The sequence below is a fragment of the Petaurus breviceps genome, unplaced genomic scaffold (assembly GCF_028583685.1).
Source record: "Petaurus breviceps papuanus isolate PSGF00001 unplaced genomic scaffold, PetGlider_PUasm1.0 208, whole genome shotgun sequence".
Lineage (NCBI taxonomy): Eukaryota > Metazoa > Chordata > Mammalia > Diprotodontia > Petauridae > Petaurus > Petaurus breviceps.
The window spans coordinates 5,331,052-5,353,808 of NW_027185852.1; the positions used below are offsets into that span (position 1 = coordinate 5,331,052).

General features: G+C 42.9%; 1 protein-coding gene across 1 annotated transcript in view; it reads left to right on the forward strand.

The window, feature by feature from the left end:
• The window catches only part of LOC138165239 (ankyrin repeat domain-containing protein 13C-like), a 76,607-nt gene that overhangs the window by 21,000 nt on the left and 32,850 nt on the right, over positions 1-22,757 (forward strand). Inside the window, exons 2-5 of the mRNA XM_069093360.1 lie at positions 3,403-3,444; positions 8,519-8,623; positions 11,615-11,700; positions 19,986-20,031. Of these exons, the coding sequence (XP_068949461.1) occupies positions 3,403-3,444; positions 8,519-8,623; positions 11,615-11,700; positions 19,986-20,031 (279 nt within the window). The remainder of the gene's footprint in view (positions 1-3,402; positions 3,445-8,518; positions 8,624-11,614; positions 11,701-19,985; positions 20,032-22,757) is intronic.

A 22,757-nucleotide genomic window follows, 5' to 3' on the forward strand; every position in this document is an offset into this window, starting at 1 on the left:
CCTCACATATTGGACAAGCAGGCCAGAACAATCTGACATAGACTGAGGCTGCTCAAGATTGCATCTCAGCCCCTTCACGGATATGCAGAAAGGTCGTGGGAGGGATCTAAGGAGGATCTTGACTGCTGAGGTCAGACAGCAGAAATGGGATTAAGGGCAGGAAATAGCTGAAGGCTCCCTGGGGATGACAGACTATGGAGGGCTAGGCTAGGTGGAGGGTCACCAGTCTGGGCCTAGCAATAATGAAAGGCTTATGGCCTCAGGCCGATGCCTCAGCTAGTGGGAAGATTTGGTCAGAGTTTGGGGGGGCCTGTCATGTGTAGTACCACTACTGCTGCCCCTGTTTCACAGCTGAGGAAATTGGGGCAGTGAGAGGTGACCATAGTAACGATAGCTGCCATGGATAGAGGGCCCACTGTGTGCCGGGCACTGCACACTTGGCGAGGTAAGTGCTGTTATCCCCATTCTGCACTGGGGAGACTGAAGCATCAGGGTCACAGCTGGTGAGTGGCGGATTCTGAGATCTTCCTGACCCCAGGCCCAGTGCTCCTTCCTTTTGCCACCAAGATGCCTCAAGCTTGGGCACTTTACCACGGTTACAGAGCTGTTGGGTCTACTGTGACCTTTAAACCCATGTCTGCTGACTCCTTTCTCTGGCCATCAGGCTGTACTGGCTCCCTGAACTCTCATTCCCATGGGGAAAATGGGAATGTTCTTTGAATTTAAGGGGAACTTTGGATATGCTGACATACATCATATAGGACATAGGAAGGTTCATTCAACAATATTTAATTTTAAAAAAATTCTAAAGTTAGTAATTTTCGGTTACAGAAACAAGAATAAAATTGATTCTACAAAATTGTTTCTATGTAATTTAGCTAGGTGGCACAGTGAATAGAGTTCGGAAGAGCTGAGTTCAGATTTCTCCTCAAACACAAGCTGTGTGACCTTGGGCAAATCAGTTAACCTGGTTTGCCTCAATTCTTCATCTAAAAAATGAGCTGGAGAAAGAAATGGTGAGTCAGTGTGGCCACCCCCATGGACACGACTGCAGTGACTAAACACAAAAAAAAGAAGGAGCCCGGTCTTGTTTCTAACTGTCCCAGGGGACTCTGGGAAGGCCCATGCCCCTCTAGTGAATGCTGCTTCTGCTGCTTCCCACAGTACAAGCACGTGCCATGTCTTCCCCCTTCCTTCTCATTCCTCCCATTTGTCATGTCTTAGCCATCACATTTATATAACAGAATGTCTTGTCCCAGTTTCCAGGGCTTGTACACAGTAACAGAAGTATTCCCTATTAAGAATAATGCTGCTAAGGAACACCTTTGTAGAAATGGGTCTTCTCTGCCCCTTCCTCCCAGAATTCACTTTGGACAATGGTCCATCACTCCCATACTTATTTCAGGCTGCCATATTGCCTTCTCTGCCAGCAGCTTAAGTGGGGCCCAGTGCGACTGAATCTTCATTGTTGTAACTAATTTTGTCATAACCATCCTAGATGACATTTCTTAAGTGCCCCCAGGGGCCGGGCCCTGTGCTAAGTGCTTTTACTGTTACCTCACTTGATCCTTACTGCACCCCAGGGACGGAGGTGCTCCCCATTTTACAGATGAGGAAACTCAAGCACAGGCCAAATGACTTGCCCACAGTCACGCAGTTAGTAAGTGTCTGAGCTCAGATTTGAATTCAGGCCTTCCTGACGGCGGGTCCAGTGCTCACTGGGCTGCCTAGCTGGCTAATGCGTCTTAGTCGGTTTTTTTAATTAAAAAAAATTATTTTGTTAAATATCTCTCCATCACGTGACATTTTTTAAAACATTTTAAAAAATGTTGACTTTTCAAATTCTTTCTCTTCTCCACCCTTCCCCATGCCTCAAGAAGGCAAGTGATCTGTCATGATTTCTGTGAAGTCATGTAGGACATATTGCAAAAGAAAGTAAGCCAAGAAAAAGAACTGCTTCAGCGCTCCTCTCCCTGGGGGGCTGCAGGGTTTTTCTCTTTTTTTTCTTTTGCCTTTTGGAGGGCAATTGGGGTTAAGTAACTTGGCCAAGGTCACACGGCTGGTTTTTGTTTTTTGTGTGTGTGGGTGCTTAAGTGTCTGAGGTCGGATCCGAACTCCGGTCCTCACGACTCCGGGCTGCCTCTTTACTCACTGTGCTGCCCAGCCGCCCAGGCTTTTTTCTTTTTATGGCAAACACATTTTAAAAGTAGCTCGAGCGCTCAGGCTATTGGGCAGAGACCCAGAAGAGATAAGGTCTCCGCTGAGATGCGTCCCGGCCCTTCCCCCCAGCTCTGTGTTTGGCCAGGACCCCCACAGGGATGGCAGCGGCCTCCTGTGTGCCACCTGCTGCTGTGGGGAGCCGCAGCTCCAAGTGCCAGGATGGTTTGGGGAGACGCATGTTCACATCCCAGCTGGCACGCTCAGGTGGTTTAGGAGATGTTCCTTTCCAGCCTGTATCCTTACCTCAGCATCCCCAGTCACTGAGGCCTCGCTTCCCACCCCATTGAATTGACTTGCTAATTGGGTAGTAGGGTTTCTTGTCCAGACTTGGGGCCTTGATTTATTCTTGGCTTATCCCTTAGCTAGTGCAGGGCCTGAGGTTTCACCTGGTTTTTCTTAGTGCTCAGAACCCCTTGAGCCTTTTCATGTTGATTTGGATGAATGAATAAATCAGTGATGGGAGGAGTTGAGTTGGAAGGAGTGTCCCAGGGGGCCAGGCTTGTGGGAGTGTGCAACTTGGGGCCGCTTGGGGAGGTCATCTTTTCTGTTGGGAGTTAAGGTGCAGTAGGGCATGGTGCTTCCCGGGGCACGCCCCCCCCCTCCCCTCCAATGAGCATAAAGTTTGACCTAAAGGAAAAATAAAAATGACTTTGCTTGTCTGTAGTTTTGGATTAGCTCTCGATTTATCTGGGGGGGGGGGGGAGATAATGATTAAGTTGCTTTTATTTATTTTGCTTTAGGCCTGTTCTTGTTTCTTCTTGATTCTTTAGGAATTTGTTTCTGAAAGTTTGCTATTCTTAGCATCAGAAAAATAGTGAATAAAAAGTAGGTGTGGTATTAATTTTTTTGAGATAAATTAAGGGTATCTTAAAGTCATCTTTTTTCCATGTATAGTAAAAATAGATGGATTCACATAGAGCTTTAGCTGTATCTTAACCAGGTAGTAAAGATGTTTACATGCAAAGTTGACCAACTTGTTTATAACATATCTGATGTGAGACTGCTCTTGTATCAGGTTAAAATCACCATGTTCTGATTGAGCAGGATCACATTGACTTGTCTTGATTGGAGGATGTTATCCCTAATTTCATGTTAGACTTAATCAGAATAAGGAACCCCATTTGAATGAATTGTCTTGTGTTCTTTTATTCCATCTAATTTTTATTTTTAATTTTGTTTTAGGAAACACTCCTTTACATCTTGCTGTGATGTTAGGAAATAAAGGTTAGTAAATATAATTTTTTTTCTTTTTAAAACATCTTGTTCATGGAGTCTTAAAATTTTAACATAAATTTGGTCTTTTAAAACATGTAGGATGAAGCTAAAGTCTTATGCACTGTCATTAGTTTTTATTTTTTACTAAACCTGGAGAATTTTCCTCTCCTTTCATTTGGCAAGCCCTGTCAAGTTTAGAATATACATAAAGAATTATCCTTTGAGATGGCAGTGTTTTAAATGTAGAAAGACAGATTTTCTTTTTCCACCATATCCTTGCCACAGAATAGAATAAATCAGATTGAAATTCTTTATAACTTTTGAAAATGTTTTTATTAATAATTTTGTTATTTCAAGATTCATAATACAGGAAAAATTAAATTTTGTCTGTGTTTAAGAATTAAGAATTATGTCACCTTGAATACTGATATAATTGTATTGTGATTTACCCTTTGAGTAAGACTTTGATACTTCCTTTTGGCAAATTTGAATGCATAGTAAGATGTGGTGTGTGTTTGTCTAAGATAGATCAGCATAACTCAGTACAATGACTAAGCTAAGTCTTGTCACTTATTTAGGAAGTTGCTATTTGACAGTTGCTGTAGTTTAAGAAGAAATCCCCTTGCAGAGAAGCAGATTTATTTCTCAGTGCCTATCTCCAAGCCTGTGTTCTGATCAGTCTTTGTAGCTGGCAAAGCTGGCCAGTGCTGAAGTTTTGTGGAGAAACCTTCAGTGACTCAGTATCATCTCCACGTCAGGCAGGAGACACTTGGGAAGCGTGTCTTGTGTGCCCAACTTGTGCTAAATGCTGGGGATACAGAGAAAGGCAGAAGACAGGCCTTCTCTTCCAGGAGCTCAGGAGCTCATGATCTCAGTGGGGAGACAACAGGCAAACACCTGTATGCATAAAGACAGGATGAATTTGAGAAGGTCAGATAAGGGGAAGCACTAGAGTTAAGGGCCTTGTTGAAAAGTTTCCTGTAGGAGGTGAGATTTTAGCAGAAAAGACAAGACGAGGAGGTTTGGAGGGAGAGCTGTGAAGGCCTGGTGAAAGACCCAGTCAGCAGTTGGAGTCACCTTTGGGGAATAGCACAGAGGCCTGGGTCATTGGATCCAAGAGTGTGTGTGGGGGAGTAAGGGCAGGAGGGAAAAGGTGATAAGGGGTTTGGTATATGATCTGGGAGGCACTGGGAGCCACTGGAATTTATTAAGCAGAGGGTGACCTGGTCATAGCTCTATTTTAGGGAGATGGATTTGGCCATGACTGGAAGATGGGTTGTATCAGGGAAAGACTTTGGGGTGGGGGGCTGACTGGTAGACTCTGGCCACAGTCCACTTGTGAGGTGCAGGAGGTCCATGTGGGTGATGGCAATGATAGAGAAGGGGGTGTAGAGGAGAGCGATGGTGAAAGTAAAGTTGGCACAGATTGGATATGGTGAGGCTTTTAGTAATAGGATTTAGTTAATGATGAATTATTAATAGAATAGGAGTTTTGTAGAGATCCTAAGCTTGAACACATAGGAAATAGTTCTCTGTAGAATTTCTCTTGAGTTTCTTGTATCACGGGTAATTATAAAAACCTAAATTCCTAGTCTTTATTTTATTTTATTTTATTTTTTGCTTTTTGGAGGGCAGTTGGGTTTAAGTAACTTGCCCAAGGTCACATGGCTAGGTTTCCTAGTCTTTATTTTAAAAAATCCACTAAAGTAAAGTGCTTTGGTCAGTTTTTATATTCCTAGCTACTGTAGAATCTCTTCTCTCCCTGAGTCTTAGGCATGAGTTGTTCTGTATAGCTGTTTTCCAGGTAGGTTAGAATTCTCTAGATAAATGTTTGGATTTCTAAACTTGAACTTTTTTAATGGGAGCTTTTCTAAAATGTGCTCTGTACTTCCCACACCCCCATTTATACCCAGTTGCCAACACAGTGCCAGTATCTGATGGTGTGGACAACATTCTCTCCCAAATGTCCCCTGGATTTTGGGAATGGAAGGCTTGTTCCTCATCCCCCAACCTGGGTCACACAAGTCCTGTAGAACTACTCAGGGTCCAGCCTCATTTTAGTGGGTTTTTACTTCATGTTATTGTAATGATTATATGTGTTATTCTGGACCTGCTTGTTTCATTATGCGTTAGTAATTTATCATTCACTGTTTCTTAGAGTGCAGATAGTCCAGTTTAAGACATTCTCCAAAGAGATAACACTCCCTTTCCCTCTTAAAGTGATTATAGTAGAAATAATTTCATATTTTCTTGAACCTAAAGTCTTTGAGGATCCATATACATGACCTTCACATCCTCCAGTGTTTGCGCCTCAGTCTACCCTTCTCTCTCTGCCCTTCAGCTCCCCCTATGTCATTTGCCTATCACACCTCAGTATCTCCATCTTTAAAAGAAAAAAACATTTTTTCTCAGCTCTGCTACCTTCTGAATCTGTTGCTCCTTCCTTTCTGAGCCAAACATGTAGACAAAGCTGCTTGCTTTCCTTGCCTCCTCCTTTTTTCCCTCTTTATTTTCTTCCCTCTTCCCTTTTATCTGTTTTTCCCATCACCCTTTTAGTGCATCTCCGGAGGCCTTCTCTTTTGTTTGTACCAGCATCAGAGACTGTGGGATCCTCTCAGTGTGGGCATCTGACATCATTTCTTCCATGAAGCCTTCCCTAATCTTTCCCCTAGCTAGGTGGGATCTTTTTTGCCTCTGAACCCTTGAAAAAGTTACTTTTCTTATGGCTCTCATTCACTTTTCAACCCTTTGCAGTGTGGCTTCTAACCTCTTCACTCAACTGAATTGACTCTCACTAGCTGTGTGGCCCTGGGTAAGTAAGTCACTTAACCTCTCTGTGCCTTGGTTTCCTCATTTATAAAATGGGGATAATAATAACACCTTCCTTAAAAAGGATGGTGATGATTAAAATAAGATATTTTATAAAATGCTTTACGGATTTTAAGGCACTGCATAAATGCCAGCTGTCATTGTTCTGATTATTTTAAATGATTCATTCCCCACACTCTGTGGATCTCCTCGTTCCTCACACAGGGCAGTACGTTCCTGTCTCCATAACTTGTCATATTTGGGATGTACCACATCCTCCCTTCTACCCCACAGAATCCGTTACTTCTAGACTGAGTTAAAGGACTTCTGTATGAAGTCCTTCCTGACACCTTCTCCTTGTCTGCTGGTGCCCTCCCTCCCTTGTCTGTTTTGGATTCTGAGTATCCTTAGTTAGTTATATGTTGGCTCCCCTAACAGAATGGAAGCTCCTTGAAGGCAGGGACTGTTTCCTTTTTGTCTGTTTCCCTGGTAGCAGAGTGGCTGGATATGACTTGGAGTTTGATTATTGCTTGTCGATTGATTGATGTGATCTAACTGCTGTCTAAAGCTTGAGATTCAGTTCTGTTGGGAATATTTCTATTCTTGCCTGTCATTCCCTAGAGCAAGTTTGCAATCTCTATTGGACTCACTCTTTTGTTATCTTTGACTTAGCTTGGGCCAGTCTTTACCCTCCAGGGCTATAGAAGGACAAGTGATGTCCCCTGGCTTCACAGGGCTGGGGAGGTACAGGGGCCTCACTCTCCCATTCTGCAGGTCCATGCTTTGCTCAGTCTTGTGTCTTCTCTTCTTGTCTGAAGGCTTCTCCTGTTGACTTCTTCTCTGCCTCTGATTTCTCTCTTTTCCTTCTCTTTGCTTTTTCTAGTCTTGTCTTGATCTTCCCAAAACCTTAGTTTCTTAATGGGTAAAATGAAGAAATGCCTGCCTTCTTGGGTTGTTGGGAAGAACCAACTTTCCACCCCTTAAAAAGCATGCCAGTGCGATTCATTATACCGGGCATCACTGACTAACGAATGTCCCCTTCTTGTGGCAAATTGATGATGAGCAGCTTGTTTGTTTGTTGGCCTTTGCTCTTCCCAGATTCATCTGTAGACAGCTATACTTAAAAGAGATCTGTGGAGAGAATGAAACTGTTCTAGTAGATTTAGCTCTGTAAGGGACCTTCTCAGACTCCAGCCCCATCATTTTACAGATCAGGAAAATGGAAGTTGTGATGTTCTCGGGGCCACACTTGACCTCAGGTCCAGTGCCACGAGTTTTCTGTTTGCCGGCCCCCTCCCCTGCTGGGGTATATACATCTTACAGTATTTCTCCTCATTTGAGTTAAAGGGGTTAGACATATCCTAATGATTTTGGAAACCCGAGCATTTCAATGATACACTTTTATTATCTTTTCATGTTAAATGAACACTAGAATGGCGCTTATTTCATGAATAACCCCCTCAGTGCCCAGCAGTCGAGGTTTCCCTTTTTCAACATTTTTCTAGAGTCATAGGCCATTGATGAGCCCCAGTTGACTGTTTCAGTAGTAGATCAGAGAGAGATATTTTGGTATATCACTTACTTATTTAACGTTAACACTTCATAAATTGGAAACAATTATATGTTAACATTTAGTATCTTTAAAGAGTTAATATTGTGAAGTGGCCATCTTTGGGAAGAATGGTATGAGAGTATTTTATTTCCCTGGTAGGACGCAGCCAATAGTTTTGAAAGAAATTCCAAATTTGAGTTTCCTTTCAATAATAGATGCACATAAGTCCATTAAAAAGAAAACCAATATAATATTATTTGGATGTTTTCCTTATGCCTGTAAATCATGGAGCACCATAGGTTTAGAAGAATCATGATTATAGAAAGCAGCAAGGGCAACAGAAGTTAGTCCGGCTGGTGGGAGCAGCTGATGTTCTGTGACCAGTGACAGCTTAGAGGCTAGAGATCAGATAAGACAGACTGCCCACGTCTGTGGCAGTAAATAAAGCAAGCCACTCTTCAGCGTTTTCTGTGAGCGGCCTGAGCCTGTTGAGGAGCAGAGGGAGATAGTAACTGACAGAATGTGGCTCCGTGGGATTTTCCGTGGCCAGCTTCTGCAGGCTGGGGTTCATTCTTTTTCATAATGGACACTGAACAGCATGGCATTGATTAGCTATTTTCAACAATCATGTTATTATAGTGATTGATTTCTTGAATGATTTTCCTTTTTAGTGATGTGAAGATAATTGGGAATGGTCTGCTTAAAATGCCTTCTCTTTTGCAGAATGTGCCCATTTGCTTTTGGCCCACAATGCTCCAGTAAAGGTGAAAAATGCTCAGGGATGGAGCCCTCTGGCAGAAGCCATCAGCTATGGAGACAGACAGATGAGTAAGAAGCTGCCATTGTTTCTTGTCTGGCTACTGGTTTAGGGTGGGATCATCCCCATGCATGGTAAATACTCCATTGTCAGCAAACTTCCCTCCATCCTAGAACTCTTGGCTTGCAGCTCTTTCAGGATTTCCTCAGGAGGTGCAGCATTTGTGATGAGCAGCCCCAGTCCCAGGTCTTCCTCTCCTCCTCTCTATACTCGCCTCCTGCTTGGAATGTCCCTTTGCTGCCAGCCCCGCTCCATCTCTGTCACCTGGTCTGACTCCCTGCCAGGCACCTGCTCGTCCTCTGCATTTTTACAAAGCTCTCTGCTTTGACCCCTGCTCTCATCTTTGGGGACGTGACCGTACATGTGGCTGTGGCCTCCGCGGCTGTGTCTTGGGCATGTGCAGGCCCCCCCTAGATGCTTTCCAGCTTCTAGCTCTGCCCTCGCCCCTCTTTAGTGGATTCTTTTTTTCAAAAAATTTCATTTGTCTAATGAGAACATGGAATTACCAGCAAATACAGACATCTCAAGACATAGAGAATATTGAATGACACACTGAACTTCTCTCACATGAATTTTTTGAACAAGAAATAGAACTTAGCCTGTAGTGACGAGACCACTCTGATTTGTATTCTCTTGGGCACTTTTTTTCCTTTTGTGCATTTTAAAACGTGTTTTATTGATGCTCTCTTTTCATGTTGGTCACTCCCTACTAGCCTGCCCTCTCCCGGCAGAAGCCTCCCTCCTCTGATAGACAGGACAGCTCCTCCTGCTGGCCGCCCTGGACATGCCTGCTTCATTCTCAGAGGCAGCCGGGTCTTCCCATCTGGCCTCAGACTCTTAGTAGCTCGGTGACCCTGGGTGAGTCATTTTACTGCTGCCTACCTCAGTTTCCTCATCTGTGAAGTAAAGATGAAAATGACACCGGGGCGGCCAGGTAGCACAGCGAGTAAGAACACTGGCCCCACAGTCGGGATGACCTCGGATCGAATCCGGGCTCTGATACTTAGCACCACACCCAGAAACACCTGGCTGTGTAACCTTGAGCAAGTTACTTAACCCCAATTGCTTAGGGGCGGCCAGGTGGCTCAATGAGTAAGAACACCGGCCCCAGAGTTGGGATGACCTTGGATCTAATCCGGGCTCAGACACTTAGCACCACACCCAGAAATAACTGGCTGTGTAACCTTAAGCAAGTTACTTAACCCCAATTGCTTAAAAAAAAAAGAAAAGAAAAAAAAGAAAATGACACCAGCTTCCCAGGGTTGTGAGGATCACAGGAGGCCATAGTTTGCCAAGTGCTTAGCACTGTGCTGGCATGCAGTAGGCACTTGAAGGAGTGCTTATTCCTTCCTTCCTGCCTGCCTTCCTCTGCCTTCTTTACTTCCTCCCTTGCTCAGGCTGTCTTCTCCTGTCTCTCCCTCTGTCCCTCTCTGCAGGTCATTGCTTCTCTGCCCAGAGGTGGGGGAGCTGTCCATCTTGACATGTTGGGAGGCCTGACTGGCCCCTCCCTTGAGCTGAGCTCTGAGCTTTTCAGAGTTGTTGCCCTTCAGGTATTGCTGTGGCCGTCCTGTAAGCTCTTCCCCAGATCGTTGTCATCACACTCAGCATCCTTCCATACTAGTATTTCTCTGTTTCTCTGAATCCATCATTATCCTCTTCTTTTGTAGAGAAACATTCCATGTGTCCAGTCATTCTCCAGTTAGGGTTCCAGACTTCGTCTTTGCGTCACATCCTGTCCCTGTCTTCTGTTCCTGTCTGTTCCCAGGCTGCTGCCTCTGTCTTCTTCTCAGGGCCCTGACCCTGTGGTTAACTGATGGAACCAGACCTAACCAGTCCCCTGGCCGGGCATCTGCCTTGGGCTTGTGTCCTCTTGCTGGTTGTGCCTTGCCAAGTCCTGCTGGAGAAAGTCCCCTCATCCTTGAGCCCTGTGGGTGTTTGACACCATCACTGCCCCTCCCTTGGGGTTTTCTGTGAGCCTGCCCTCTCCAGGTTTCTTCTCTAGCTCTCTGTGGATCCTTTTCAGTCACGTTGGTAGTACCAACATGCACATTGTGTCCCCTGACCACGGGTGTGCCAAGAGCTCTGTCTCTTCTGTTGGTGACCTTGTCACTTCCTATGGATTCATCGTTCCTTCTGTGTGCTTGATGCCTGGTTCTGCACATCGAGCCCTTTTCTGTCTCACTGCCTGCTGGACTTCTCCCTCTGGACGTCCCCCGGGCACTCAGGCTCAGTCTCTTTGAAACAGAACTCGTTCTCTTTTGCCCTGAGCCCATATTACTTTAATTTGCTCCTTTAGGCTTTTCACCTTCACCCCCTCACTGGCAGGCTTTCCTGGGCCATGCCTCAAGTAGGACTTTGTGGAAACGAGCAGTGGTCGTGGTGGCAGAGGAGGCCAAAGGAAGTTGATGTAAGGCGTGGACAATCCTCATCTTCTCTAGGCCGCTGCTCTGGAAGGTTTTCAGTATGGAGAAGATAGTGACGTTTGGGAAAAGGACACAGTGCCTCAGGCAGCTTCCAGATCTCTGGGATTGAGAAGATGCCTTTGAGCATCAGAATGTCCTCTTTTGGTTTTCTTTAGAGCTTGAGTTACATTGCTAGTTTGGGGATGGATTGTCAATTTTTTTTTCTTATTTTTACATTATTGGATATTAACATTCTGTAATGAAGACCTAGAGCTCTCCTTTACTTAAGATCGATGAAGTGACTTGATCCCAGGTTGTCTGTCTTCTCCAGAGGGACTTTGGTGCTCCCCAGCCCTGAACAGATTAGCTAGGAGATGGCTGGGCTAGGTGGGGGCCTGCAGGGAGGTGCTTAGTGACTGGGGGTGGTAGTCATGAATTCTGGCATGGTCTTTCTGGGTATTTCAGAGTTAGAAATCACATTCATGCTTAAATTGGGGATGTCATATGGGGCAGCATTTCCTTTTGGGAGCATGTTTTTTTAAGCCAAGTGAAAATAAGTGAGAACTTTTTAATTAACTTTTTTCCCCCCCTTAAATTTAGTTACAGCACTTTTAAGGAAGCTTAAGCAGCAGTCCAGGGAAAGTGTTGAAGAAAAGCGACCTCGATTATTAAAAGCCCTGAAAGAGGTGAGCTCTCATTTGGTTCTATTTTCTTTCCCAAATATCAACTGCGTCAGTATTGGATTAAAGTGATGTCTTTTCATAGTTATTGTATCTCTGATTGATTATCAAGTGGTTTAAGGTCCTCTCGTCAGTTAATGAAGAGTCTGAATTATAAACTCACAAATATTATTGTTAGTATTCTTAATTCTCTGTCTTCCGAGACGGGAGGGAGAAGATGAGAGATGATAAAATGCCTCCTTGGAAAAGCTGAAAAAAGAGGTCTCCCTTAGTCAGCGCCACTGTCTGAGGCCAGTTAGTGGGGGGGGCCTACCACATGGCTGCTGGCGCTGTTGTCATTCCCCCCCTTTTTTAAAAGGTGCCTCAGAAACCCTTAAATCCAGCTCCTGTGCCATCCGAGAAGCTGGGTGGGCCACTGTGGAAAGGAAGTGGCTCCTGGCTCCCCCTCCGCTCGTGTGTCTTTTCTGTGTCTGAGAGGAGGCAGAGCAGAGGCCAGAGAGACCAGCTGGGCACATCAAAGAGGTTGATCTCAGGGCCTTTCTCATCTCAGAGAAATAGTGTTGGAGGCCCAGGGGACAGGACTACAGAGAAGCCATCCTGCTAAGGAAGAATCCTGTGTACTCTACTTCAAGGACCTATGATTTTGCTAATGGAAGTACAGCCTTGCCATCGCAAATTCTGTAATTTGATCTCTGTTGTCGGAGAGCTCCTGCGGTTAAAAAGGTCATTGCCATGCTGTTGATCTAGTTATGGGCCTCTCCATAGTTAACTAGGCTGATCCACAGACAGCAGACATACTATCTACTGTAAGACTCATACTTAATAATGCTTTTTTTTTTTTTAAAGCAATTGGGGTTAAGTAACTTGCTCAAGGTTACATGGCCAGTTATTTCTGGGTGTGGTGCTAAGTATCTGAGCCCAGATTCGATCCCCAGGTGATCCTGACACTGGGGCCGGTGCTCTCACTCGCTGAGCCACCTGGCTGCCCCAATAATGCTTTTTCAATTTGATGAGACCTAGAATTCACATTCCCTAGAACCCAAGGTTGTCTTCTTGCCCCAAGGAGGCATTGGATTATGATTTCAGTGGGTGATGTCTTTGTAGTGTTTAATGAATGTTTTATAGGCTTATTCAGATCATGAGGATTGAATTACTGCTGTTACATTGTATTCACTCCACTTTATTATTTCGACTTTTAGATTAGATCAAAATGGTTTTTAATTTTTTAGTTTACTTTTTCTTAGGTCTGATACGATGACATACTTCAATTGTAGTCAACTTATGGTCTGGTAGAGACGTTTTTGTTTTCTGAAATGTGAAGATAGAGAAAGAGTTTTAAACATCAGTATTGAGTCCCCAAGAATGAATATGCAAGCAGTGACTTAGCGAGCTTCATAATAACCTGCTCTATAAAGTTAGCCTATTTCAGATATTAAGAACGTTTAAACCTTTTCTGTTTAAGTTAGTAAGACTGATAAGATACAGTGGTGATATTCATCTCCGGAATGCTTTGGCTGCTGTTCTCCTTATAGTATAGCATCATTATGTTATTCTTTATATGGGATATTTTGCTTTTAATTTTCATATGAATTTCACAAATAGTTTTTCCAAATAATTTCTTAAAAATAAAATTTAATACATTTTGTATTCTTGGTTTGTGATCTGTATTACCTTTTCAGATCAATTTCTCTGCTTTTTGTTGTTGTTGATTGTATTGTATGAAATCATAGGACAAAACTGTCCAGTTTCCTATTTGGGAGCCCCAAATACATATGATCCCATTCTGGGCTAAAAGAGGCGTGATCAGGGCACTGTGGCCTGCAGACTAGAGCAGTGCTGTCAAACTTAAGAGAACTAGAGAGCCACTGAATTGTGTATGAAGATCCCTGTGGCCATCGATTGACTTAGAAAACCACATTATTGTCTCTGTCCTGTTATGGTTTTATTTATTTTAATAGCTATTTCCCAATTACATTTTCACTGGAGAATGTTGCCCACTGCTGGGCCATGCACATCTGACAGCCGTGCTCTAGAGCATTGGTCTTTGCTGTGATTTTAGCAGTAGCTTAAAATGAGTTTTTTTGATTTATGGAGCTATTAACTCTATGAACTGGAAAGAGGCATTCAAAAAACCCCTTCAGCTATTTGCATTTTTAAAGGTAATTGCTTGTATATGGGGGCAGCAAGGCATAGTGGATGGCATGTTGGGCTTGGAGTCAGGAAGGCATAGGTTCCCATCAGTCTCTGATATAAATAACTCTGTGACCCTGGGCAGGTCAGCTCAGCTGGGGAGATATCAGCTCCCTAGCCTTGGAGAATGAGGCCTCTATGGGGACACTTGCATGGATAGAGCCAGTTTCCAGCCTTTAGTTCCCAGCAAGAGCCCAGCTATATACCCTATCCTTTATATACTCTTGTGCGTATTTGTATAGATTTTACCTAGAAATTTTTTCACATGCACTTATAATTTTTTATTAATGTATAAAATTTTAATTTCTTGAACCTTGTCTTTTTGCTGTCTACTTTCCTTGCTTTATATGGAAAGGATTTATATTTCTGTACTTTCTGAAAGGGAATGCCGATCCTATTAAACAAGGGATCTTCAGGGGATCACAGACTTGAGAGTCAACTGGGCCTCCGCAGCTGCCTTGACCAGCTGTGTGGGAGAGGGCTCCTCACACTTTGATATGCCTGAGCAGGGCTGGTCCAGCCTCACTTTAAAGACCTCCCTGAAGGCTAGTCTGTTCCCCTTTCTATTAGCTCCTTTTTGAAGGTCTAAATACTCCTCTTTGTAACTTGTGGCCATCACTCCTCATGGCATCTGGGGCTAAACCAGCAGCCCTTCAGACAATTGATGGCGGCTCTTCTCTTCTCTTAGCTGAATGTCTGACCTCTTGTGCTGCAGATCCAAGGCCATCCTCCATTTTGAGGAATCCCTAAACACTCCAGCTTATCCATATCCCCCCCCACCCCCAGCCATCCAGTGCAGAGCTCAGGGGACAGTCGATGGCACGCTCCTGGAAGCTGCACTTCCTTTGGCAGGGCCTCAGGGCATCACACTGTTGGCTGCCAGCTGGGAGCTCATTTACAGGCCTCTGACCCACTCAGATCTGTTTTCAGAATTACTCTTGTCTAACCACGCCTCCTTGAGTTGGGCACCTGTGAAGCTGACTACACTTCAGATCTTTCTCTTTTGTATGACTGGATTCAGTCCAGTTCTTTAGCCTTTTGGCATTGTTCTGGGTGCGAATTCTGTCCTCCAGTGTGTTATCTTCCCGCTTAGTGTCACTGCGTATTTTATGGGTTATGCCTTGTATGCCTCTATCCAAGTCATTGGCACGATCATGAAATAGCACTGGACCAAGAGCAGTTTCTGGACAGTCCCAGTGACGCCCTCCTGCACCCTGGCTGTCGAGCCAGTAGCAGCTGTTCTTTGAATCTGCCCCTCCACACAACTTTGAGTTCATCTAACTAGGTTCTCTCATTAGATTCTTTCCCATGTTCTCTGGGGCATTTCCTGCTTCTGGAAATGAGGTTAGGCCAACAAGACCTGTTCTAGAAAGAGCTGTCTCATGTCTTCCTTTCTAGATGTTAATCAGACATCTCTTTAATTATTTGCTCTAGGTTTGTCACTAGCCTGTGGTTTGCGCTCTCTGTTCTCTTACTTGTTGGTTTTTAAGTAGGGGCCTTTCAGATACATCTCTCTGACTGTAGCTCAGCAGTTCTTTTCCAGTTCTTTGAGGATCTGAGGATGTGAGTCACTTGATCCTGATGACTTACCGTTACCCAAGACGTCTGTCTTGGTATTCTTGGCCTTACCTCCCCACTTAGTATACCCCCGGTCATTTTGCATTTGGAGGTTTCTGTCTTTGGCAGAGAAAACAGCATTAGAAGTGGGTCCACCTGCTGTCCTCCATCCTCCCCACTCCAAGGTCTTTGCACTTCCTTTTTCTCCCATCATGTCTTTAAAAACACAACCCCCTTTTTTATTGTGCTTTGATTTCCTCCCCAGCCCCATTCCATGCTGAGCTTTAGTGTTCCTGACAACGTTTTTACGGGATGGATCACGTTCTTAGAGACATCCTGCCCTGCTTGACTTTGCTTCCATTTTATTTCCATTTCTTTTTAAACTCTTAAGTCAATTGATAAATTCCCTATGCATCTCTTTCAGGCTTTTTTTTTAGAAAAATTCTGTGTTTCTTCTTTAGTGCATTTATTTCCCCTTTTATCTTCAGAACTTTATTCTTGAGTATCTCTTATCCCTCCTGTGCTTAGTCTGTGGGATCTTGTCTTTCCTCTGAACTCTTTGAAATTGACTTTTTTTTTAAATGCAATTGGGGTTAAGTAACTTGCCCAAGGTTACACGGCCAGTTATTTTGTGTGTGGGAGCTGAGTATTTGAGGCCAGAACCGATCCTCGATCTCCCGCCCCTGGGGCTGGTGCTCTTACTCACTGCGCCCCCTGGCCGCCCCCGGGGCTGGCGCTCTTACTCACTGCGCCCCCTGGCCGCCCCCGGGGCTGGCGCTCTTACTCACTGCGCCCCCTGGCCGCCCCCGGGGCTGGTGCTCTTACTCACTGCGCCCCCTGGCCGCCCCCGGGGCTGGCGCTCTTACTCACTGCACCCCCTGGCCGCCCCCGGGGCTGGCGCTCTTACTCACTGCGCCCCCTGGCCAGGTGCACATTGGAGCATGCACCTTTTCCTTCCCTTTTTCCTTTTTTTGCTGGATTTTTACTTCGCAGTTTATTTTTGTCCAGTTACATGTAAAACAGTTTTAAATGCTCATTTTTAATGCCTTCTCTTTTCTTTCGGAAAATCTCTTTAGGGTCTTTGACATTTTGGCCCCATCAGTGAGGATCCCATGGGCATGGCGTCAGGCAAGAATGGGCCCCTTTGCCAGGCGGCGGGCTTGCCATCTCCTTGTGTGTGTAACATTTCCCAGCTCCTGTTTGCTATACAGGAGTTTGGTTGGCATGGATCCTGCCCTCAGTGAGCTTTTGGGTTTGCACAGCACACATGCACAGTGATCCATCCAGTCAGCTGTTACAAGTATAAAGACAGTGCTGTCTGAGATCAGAGACAGCAAAAATCACTCTCCCTTGGGCTGAGCGGGTGTCAAGTGTGTTGGAAGAGGAGCTTGAGAGCTGCCAATGTTGGAAGGAAGGCACATTCCAGGAAGAGGAAACAACATGAAAGAAGGTGTGAAGTCATGGGAAAGTAACAGGCAGACGGGTTAGCTAAGTGGAGGTTTCATAGAGAGAAGTAGTGAGACAGGAACGCTCGTTTGGGACCTCATTAGGAAGGGGCTTGGAACCTTCTGTGATGTTTTGATTGAGGGTGTGACAAAATTAATTGGTGACAGTGTGCCAGGATGGCTTTAGGATGGGACCTGGCGAGATCTGGAGAAACAGGTTAAAAGATCATTGCAGTACTCCAGGCTAGAGGGAATCGTCTGAAGTAAGGGGATGGTAATGGAAAGGAAGAGATGAGGTCTTACCATTAGGACTTCGTGACTGACTGAATGAGGCAGTGACCAGGGGAAAGGGAGTGAGCTCCAGCACCAAGGAAGATGGTGCTGCGTGGGAGAGATTGGAGGTGAGTCTACAGTGCTGGAGGGATGTTCAGTCTGCACAGTTCATCAAACAGTCTGTAGATGCAGGGAGAGCAGTGAGGACTGGAGATGATGGAGGGAATCCTCTTTATCATTAGGAATGTAAAAATAGGAGTGAGGAAGCTCAGAGATGCTAGTCCCCCAGTGCCACTCTGGGGACAAGGTTTATGCTGAGGCTACTGTCAGCAGTGTAGACATGGGAGATTCTCAGTGGCTCCTGGTGTCAAGCTGGAAAGAATTGATGGTGGGAAGGTTTGTCCTAAGCTAAAAGGAAGACTTCTTTCCGTGTCTCTCTTCACAGTAGTGCTCTCTGTCTGACTCTCCTTAGGAGAGTTGTTCTTCAGGAGCATGACATTTACATATTGGTTCTCATGGAAGAGTTGGGTAGCCTAGTCCTTCTCTAGAAAGTTAGCCATTTCCTTTCTCTCTGAACTTTCTGATTTCCTGGTAATCTGTGGCTTTCCTGCCGTCCCAAGAGCTGTCATAGGAGGAAAGAATAAGGTGATCAATTTAGATTTTTGTTGTTCAGTCATGTCAGTTGTGTCTGACTCCCGTGTCCCCATTGGAGTTTTCTGGCAGAGATGCTGGATGGTTTGCCATTTCCTTCTCTAAGTCATCCCACAGATGAGGAAACTGAGGCAAACAGTGTTAAGTGACTTGCCTAAGGTCACACAGCTAGGAAGTGTCTGAGGCTAGATTTGAACTTGGGAAGATGAGTTTTTCTGATTCCAAGCCCAGTGCTCTATCCGCTGTACCACTCCCAACTCCCCATCATTTCAAATAAAAAGTATTAGACGTAGAAAAGCATAAGAACTCCAGAGTTTATATAAATTACTTAGCTCAAGAAATTGCTTCCCATTACATGTTCATGGACCAATTGGAGGAATTTCCCAGGTGACCCTCACCTGCCTAATAGACAGAATGTTCCCTCTGGTAAGAAGGTGCAGGGCTGTGTTCACATCTTGGGCTTCACCTGCCAGCAGGATTATTGATCCTTGGGAAGGTGAGGCCTCCTTTCTGTCTCTTCGACATCCCATTTTGTCACATAATAAATGGTTATCTAGGGCCTGTCTGACTATCAGTATTTTTTCAGGTGGAAAAAGGTTGTTTCAAAAGTAACAAAGAGTTGTATTTTTATTTTCATTCTTTCTTAAATTTTATTGTGTACCCATAACATGTTTGGTAAAATTTTATACAAATTAAATACTGGTTTTCACTGTTTAAGAGTAAAATTATATTTTAAGGTAGTCTAGATGACATTGATTTGTACAAACATGAAAAAAGACACAGCTGTCTTATGAATATTGATATCTTACTGAATCATCATTGCCCTTTTTTCTTATTGGATTTAGAGGCAGACAGTACCTTAGCGATCACTTAGTTCAACCCCATCATTTCACAGATGCTGCCTCTTGAGACTCAACCAAAGACACACACATAGTAAGTGGTAGGTCTGGGATTGACCCCAGGAGTTCTGGTGCTGGATTAAGGGCTCTTTCTGTCGCCAATCCTGCCTCCCAAGTATCAGTCCCCCTTTTAAGACCTGAAGAGATTAGAAACTTGCCCATATCTGCAAGTGTTGGATCAGGAATTGAACCCAAGGTTTTCCTGATAGCACATTCTGTGCCCCTTCCAGTGAATGGCCTTTATTATATGATTCAGAGGGTACCGTTTCTGGTGGTAGGAATTTGGCATGAGCCATAGACATTAGGTCCTTATAGGCATTTTTTGGATGAATCCTACCCTTCCATTAAGTTAGAGCTTATTTCAGTGAAAATTTTAGCAGGTTATTAGTAGCACATCTTTATTAAAACTGAAGAGAATTTAAAAATCAGACTTTAATTTGAGTTAATCTCAAAGGAATACGCTTTGGAGGGACTTGAGAGACCATCTAATCTACCATAGCCTAAAATAAGGCCGGTCTCCAGTATTCAGAATAACCCCCTCCATTGCTTGGAGAGGCCCCAGATCTAAGGAGGCAGCGAGCCTCATGAGTATGAGTTTGGATTGTTTCCGCTTCTGTTCAGCCCCCACTGTGCCTAGTTCTGTTTCACCTAGGGCCCTTCACATACTTGAGGACTTGTCCCTTCAACCAGTTTAAGCATCCTCAGTTACATGTGTCGTCCGAGAGTCCCTCACCATCTTTCTGGTCTCTTCCTTGGAACTTTCTTCAGATTGTCAGTGCCCTTACCCAGAAGTGTAATTTATGAATCAGAATTTAGCATTTTGGTTTTCCTCCTTTTTCTTAATGTAGAATCTTTTGCATATGATTTCCTTTAATAACTATTCATAGACTTAGGAAAATTTCAGAGTTTTTGGTTTTTGTTTCCTTTTTTTTGTTTTTGTTTTGCATCATTGTTGTAAGCCTGTAATAATGACGAAAAATTACATCTATAAGGAAAGCTCCATTTGTCTATTTCAGTTCTTTTTCATATTTAGTTAAAAATGTTTCTGTAATATCTTATTGTATGAATATATGAAAGAAAATGTTTTATTGTGTTGTAAATTTTAAAGCTGACCAAATTATGTTTTTTAAGCTCCAAATTATTTGAGATTAATTCTGATTTTTACTACCCATTCCTCTCCAATTGAAAAAATTAGTTTTTAAAAGGATAATGTTAAGCAGATTTAAGAGCTGTTAAATGATGTCTCTTTAGTAACTGTTAATATTTCATTTCTCAGCTAGGTGACTTTTATCTAGAACTTCACTGGGATTTTCAAAGCTGGGGTAAGAAGTATGCTACATTTTACTTTTCAAGTGGTTACAAATGCAGACTTGCAAGTGCAGAAATTATTTTCAAAGGACTTATCAGCATAACAAATATGTCACTTGCATGAAGTTTTACTGAGTAATTTCCATCATAACAAATTTTGCATGTAAATAGTTTTAAAGCCTTACAGGTGTTATGTAATTATTCAACTTGAATAGTCAGTTGCCATTACTCTTTGAAAATTGAGTTGCCCTCTACTGTATTACAGATGACTTTGATAAAAACTCTGAACAGAGAAATTCTAATAATTTTACCAGTGTAAGGCAAAAGTTTTTAAACTGCTGGGAGACATAACAAAGGATTTCTTGGATTATATTATTTACAAGAGTTTTAAGTATGTTTGAGTTGTTGGAATGTGAAAAAGAACTTGGTTAACATGATTTGACAGTATCTACATTTTTTCATTCTTTGGCCATTCATGTCTTGCTTCCTTCATTACTGATTTCCTTTCTCTGTCACATTCAGTTTATTAATAGACTGTGTAACTGAATTCTGAAAGACCATGTTTATAAGGTGTTCTTGATTCATAATTTTGCAGTAGCAAGATTAGTCATTTCTCATTTTAAAGGTGAGGAAACAAATTCAGACTAAAGCTTTCTATCAAAGTAGTCTGATCTCACTGATGATAATTGCTATCTGGTATAGTTTTTCATCACTTTATAGTTCATCATTTTAAAGGGTAGATGGAATGCACATTTCTCTGTAGTAATTTAGTCAGTTAAGGGGTACATATAGTCTGTACTCTGCCTTATTTTTAATCAGGAAACATTTTTACATATAGTATGTGGGCATAGCATAATTAAAACTCATTACCTGTCTTAATAAATAATCTGGTTATCTTAATAAAAAATTATGTTCTTGAAGAGTTTTAATTTTCTTTTCCTAACCTACGGAGTTCTAAATTAAAGGGTGGACTTTAATCTGGTGGCAGAAGCATTCTTGAGTTGAGAGTATTGAGTATTTTATCCTGTGAATTTTAAGATGTGAAAACATCTTGCAGTTGACCACAAAATAATTACAAAGGGAAATACGTTGATAGTGGTATACTGAAATAGATGAGACTTAGCATCTTTCTTTTGTATGTTGAATCTGGTCTCTTTGCAGATGAGTATGCCAATCTTTTAATGTGGGCATACCCAGATATGTAAAACCTTAAGGCTCTTCAGAACCAAAGGAAACACAATCACAGAACCTTAGAGTATTGCAAGTTTTTCCAACATTGTTTACATATGTGCATATAAATAACTTGTGACACTGTGAAGTCCTCATGGTTAGAAGCATAAGGTACAGCTTGAGTATTGGAGAGAGGTAGAGGGAGAGAATAAAATATTTTTCTGTAATCCTTTCTCTCTGCTGATTGAAATATAACTTTATCTCCAATATAATCAGTTGCTATGTTTAATAAAGTTATGTAAATAGTGTTAAAAGAACATAAAAAGCTTGAACAGCAGTTTGATACTTTTCCCCTTGTCTTGAGTTGCCATCTCTGCCAGCTTAGCCTCTCTGCTTTTGTCCCACTGTTGACTAGAAAACCCTCTTCTAACTCTTCTTGGAGTCAGGCCCTCCCCAGACTTTGTACATGAGCAGGATGAACTTCAGATTAATTTGACATAAAAGTGCCTTCTAAGATATTAACCAAATAGATGTTGTTTCCCAGTAAAGCCCTAAAATGTAAACCTTATGAGGTATAACATTAGATGTTTCATAAATTAAACAAAACTGCTTATTCTCACAGCTGTCAGTCGCCTTTCTCTGGGTCAGCCAGAGTTTTTGGTCTCCGTCTTAGGCCTTTGGAGCTCATTATTGGTGTAGCCTAAAGGAGCTTGGAAGGCAGACTTGACTTTTCCTTACACTTCCCTTAGACCCCTCTCCTCCTGGGAGAAGAAGAAATAAATTTGAACCCTACAATTTTATGTGATAGTAATGGGGGATAGTGTCTTTCCAGTCATGTTGAGTAGTTTTCCAATTGCTTGAGACGGAAATTTCCTTCTCATCCAAAGTCTGTAGCTCCAAATACAATATGGTGAACCTTCTGCCACTCATGTCTTACTAAGAATGCTATTTTGGGTTGTACAAAGATCCTTAAAAGAGATTTTTGGGGAAGAAACCCATTTAGTATTAATAAGAGTCAGGTGGGTGGTTTCTGAAGATGAGGTCAATTGAGATATGTAAGGAAATTGTCAACTGTAGAGCTCTGGGTAGAATCACAGAAGGAGCTCCAGCTTAATCATTTTACAACTGGCTAAAGATTATCTTTGGGTATTGTGACAGTGCATTCCTAGCAGTATCCTGGGATGCCAGAATGATCCCAGATGATGTGAAAAGGAATTCTGCGAGTGATGTTGGTAATATTTTGTCCCAGTAAAGTATTAAATGTGAAATCATGTATGTATGAAAATTTCATTTGTATGAAAATACTTATTTTTACATCAATTTTGGATGGGAAAATGGGCCTAATTAATTGTTCCTTTTTGCTTTAAAATTTCCTCCTTTTTATCTTCCTTCCCTTTTTCTCTGGGATATTCCATAATCCCAGACTCTTTCTGATTAATATTATCTATCTTGCTGATATGTTTCAGGCACAGAAGCATTTCAGAAAATAGAAGTTTAATGCTTTTACGTGTCTGTCAGAAATTTGAAGGTGGCTATCGTGTTCCCTTGAGTCTTCTTTCCTTAAGTCCTT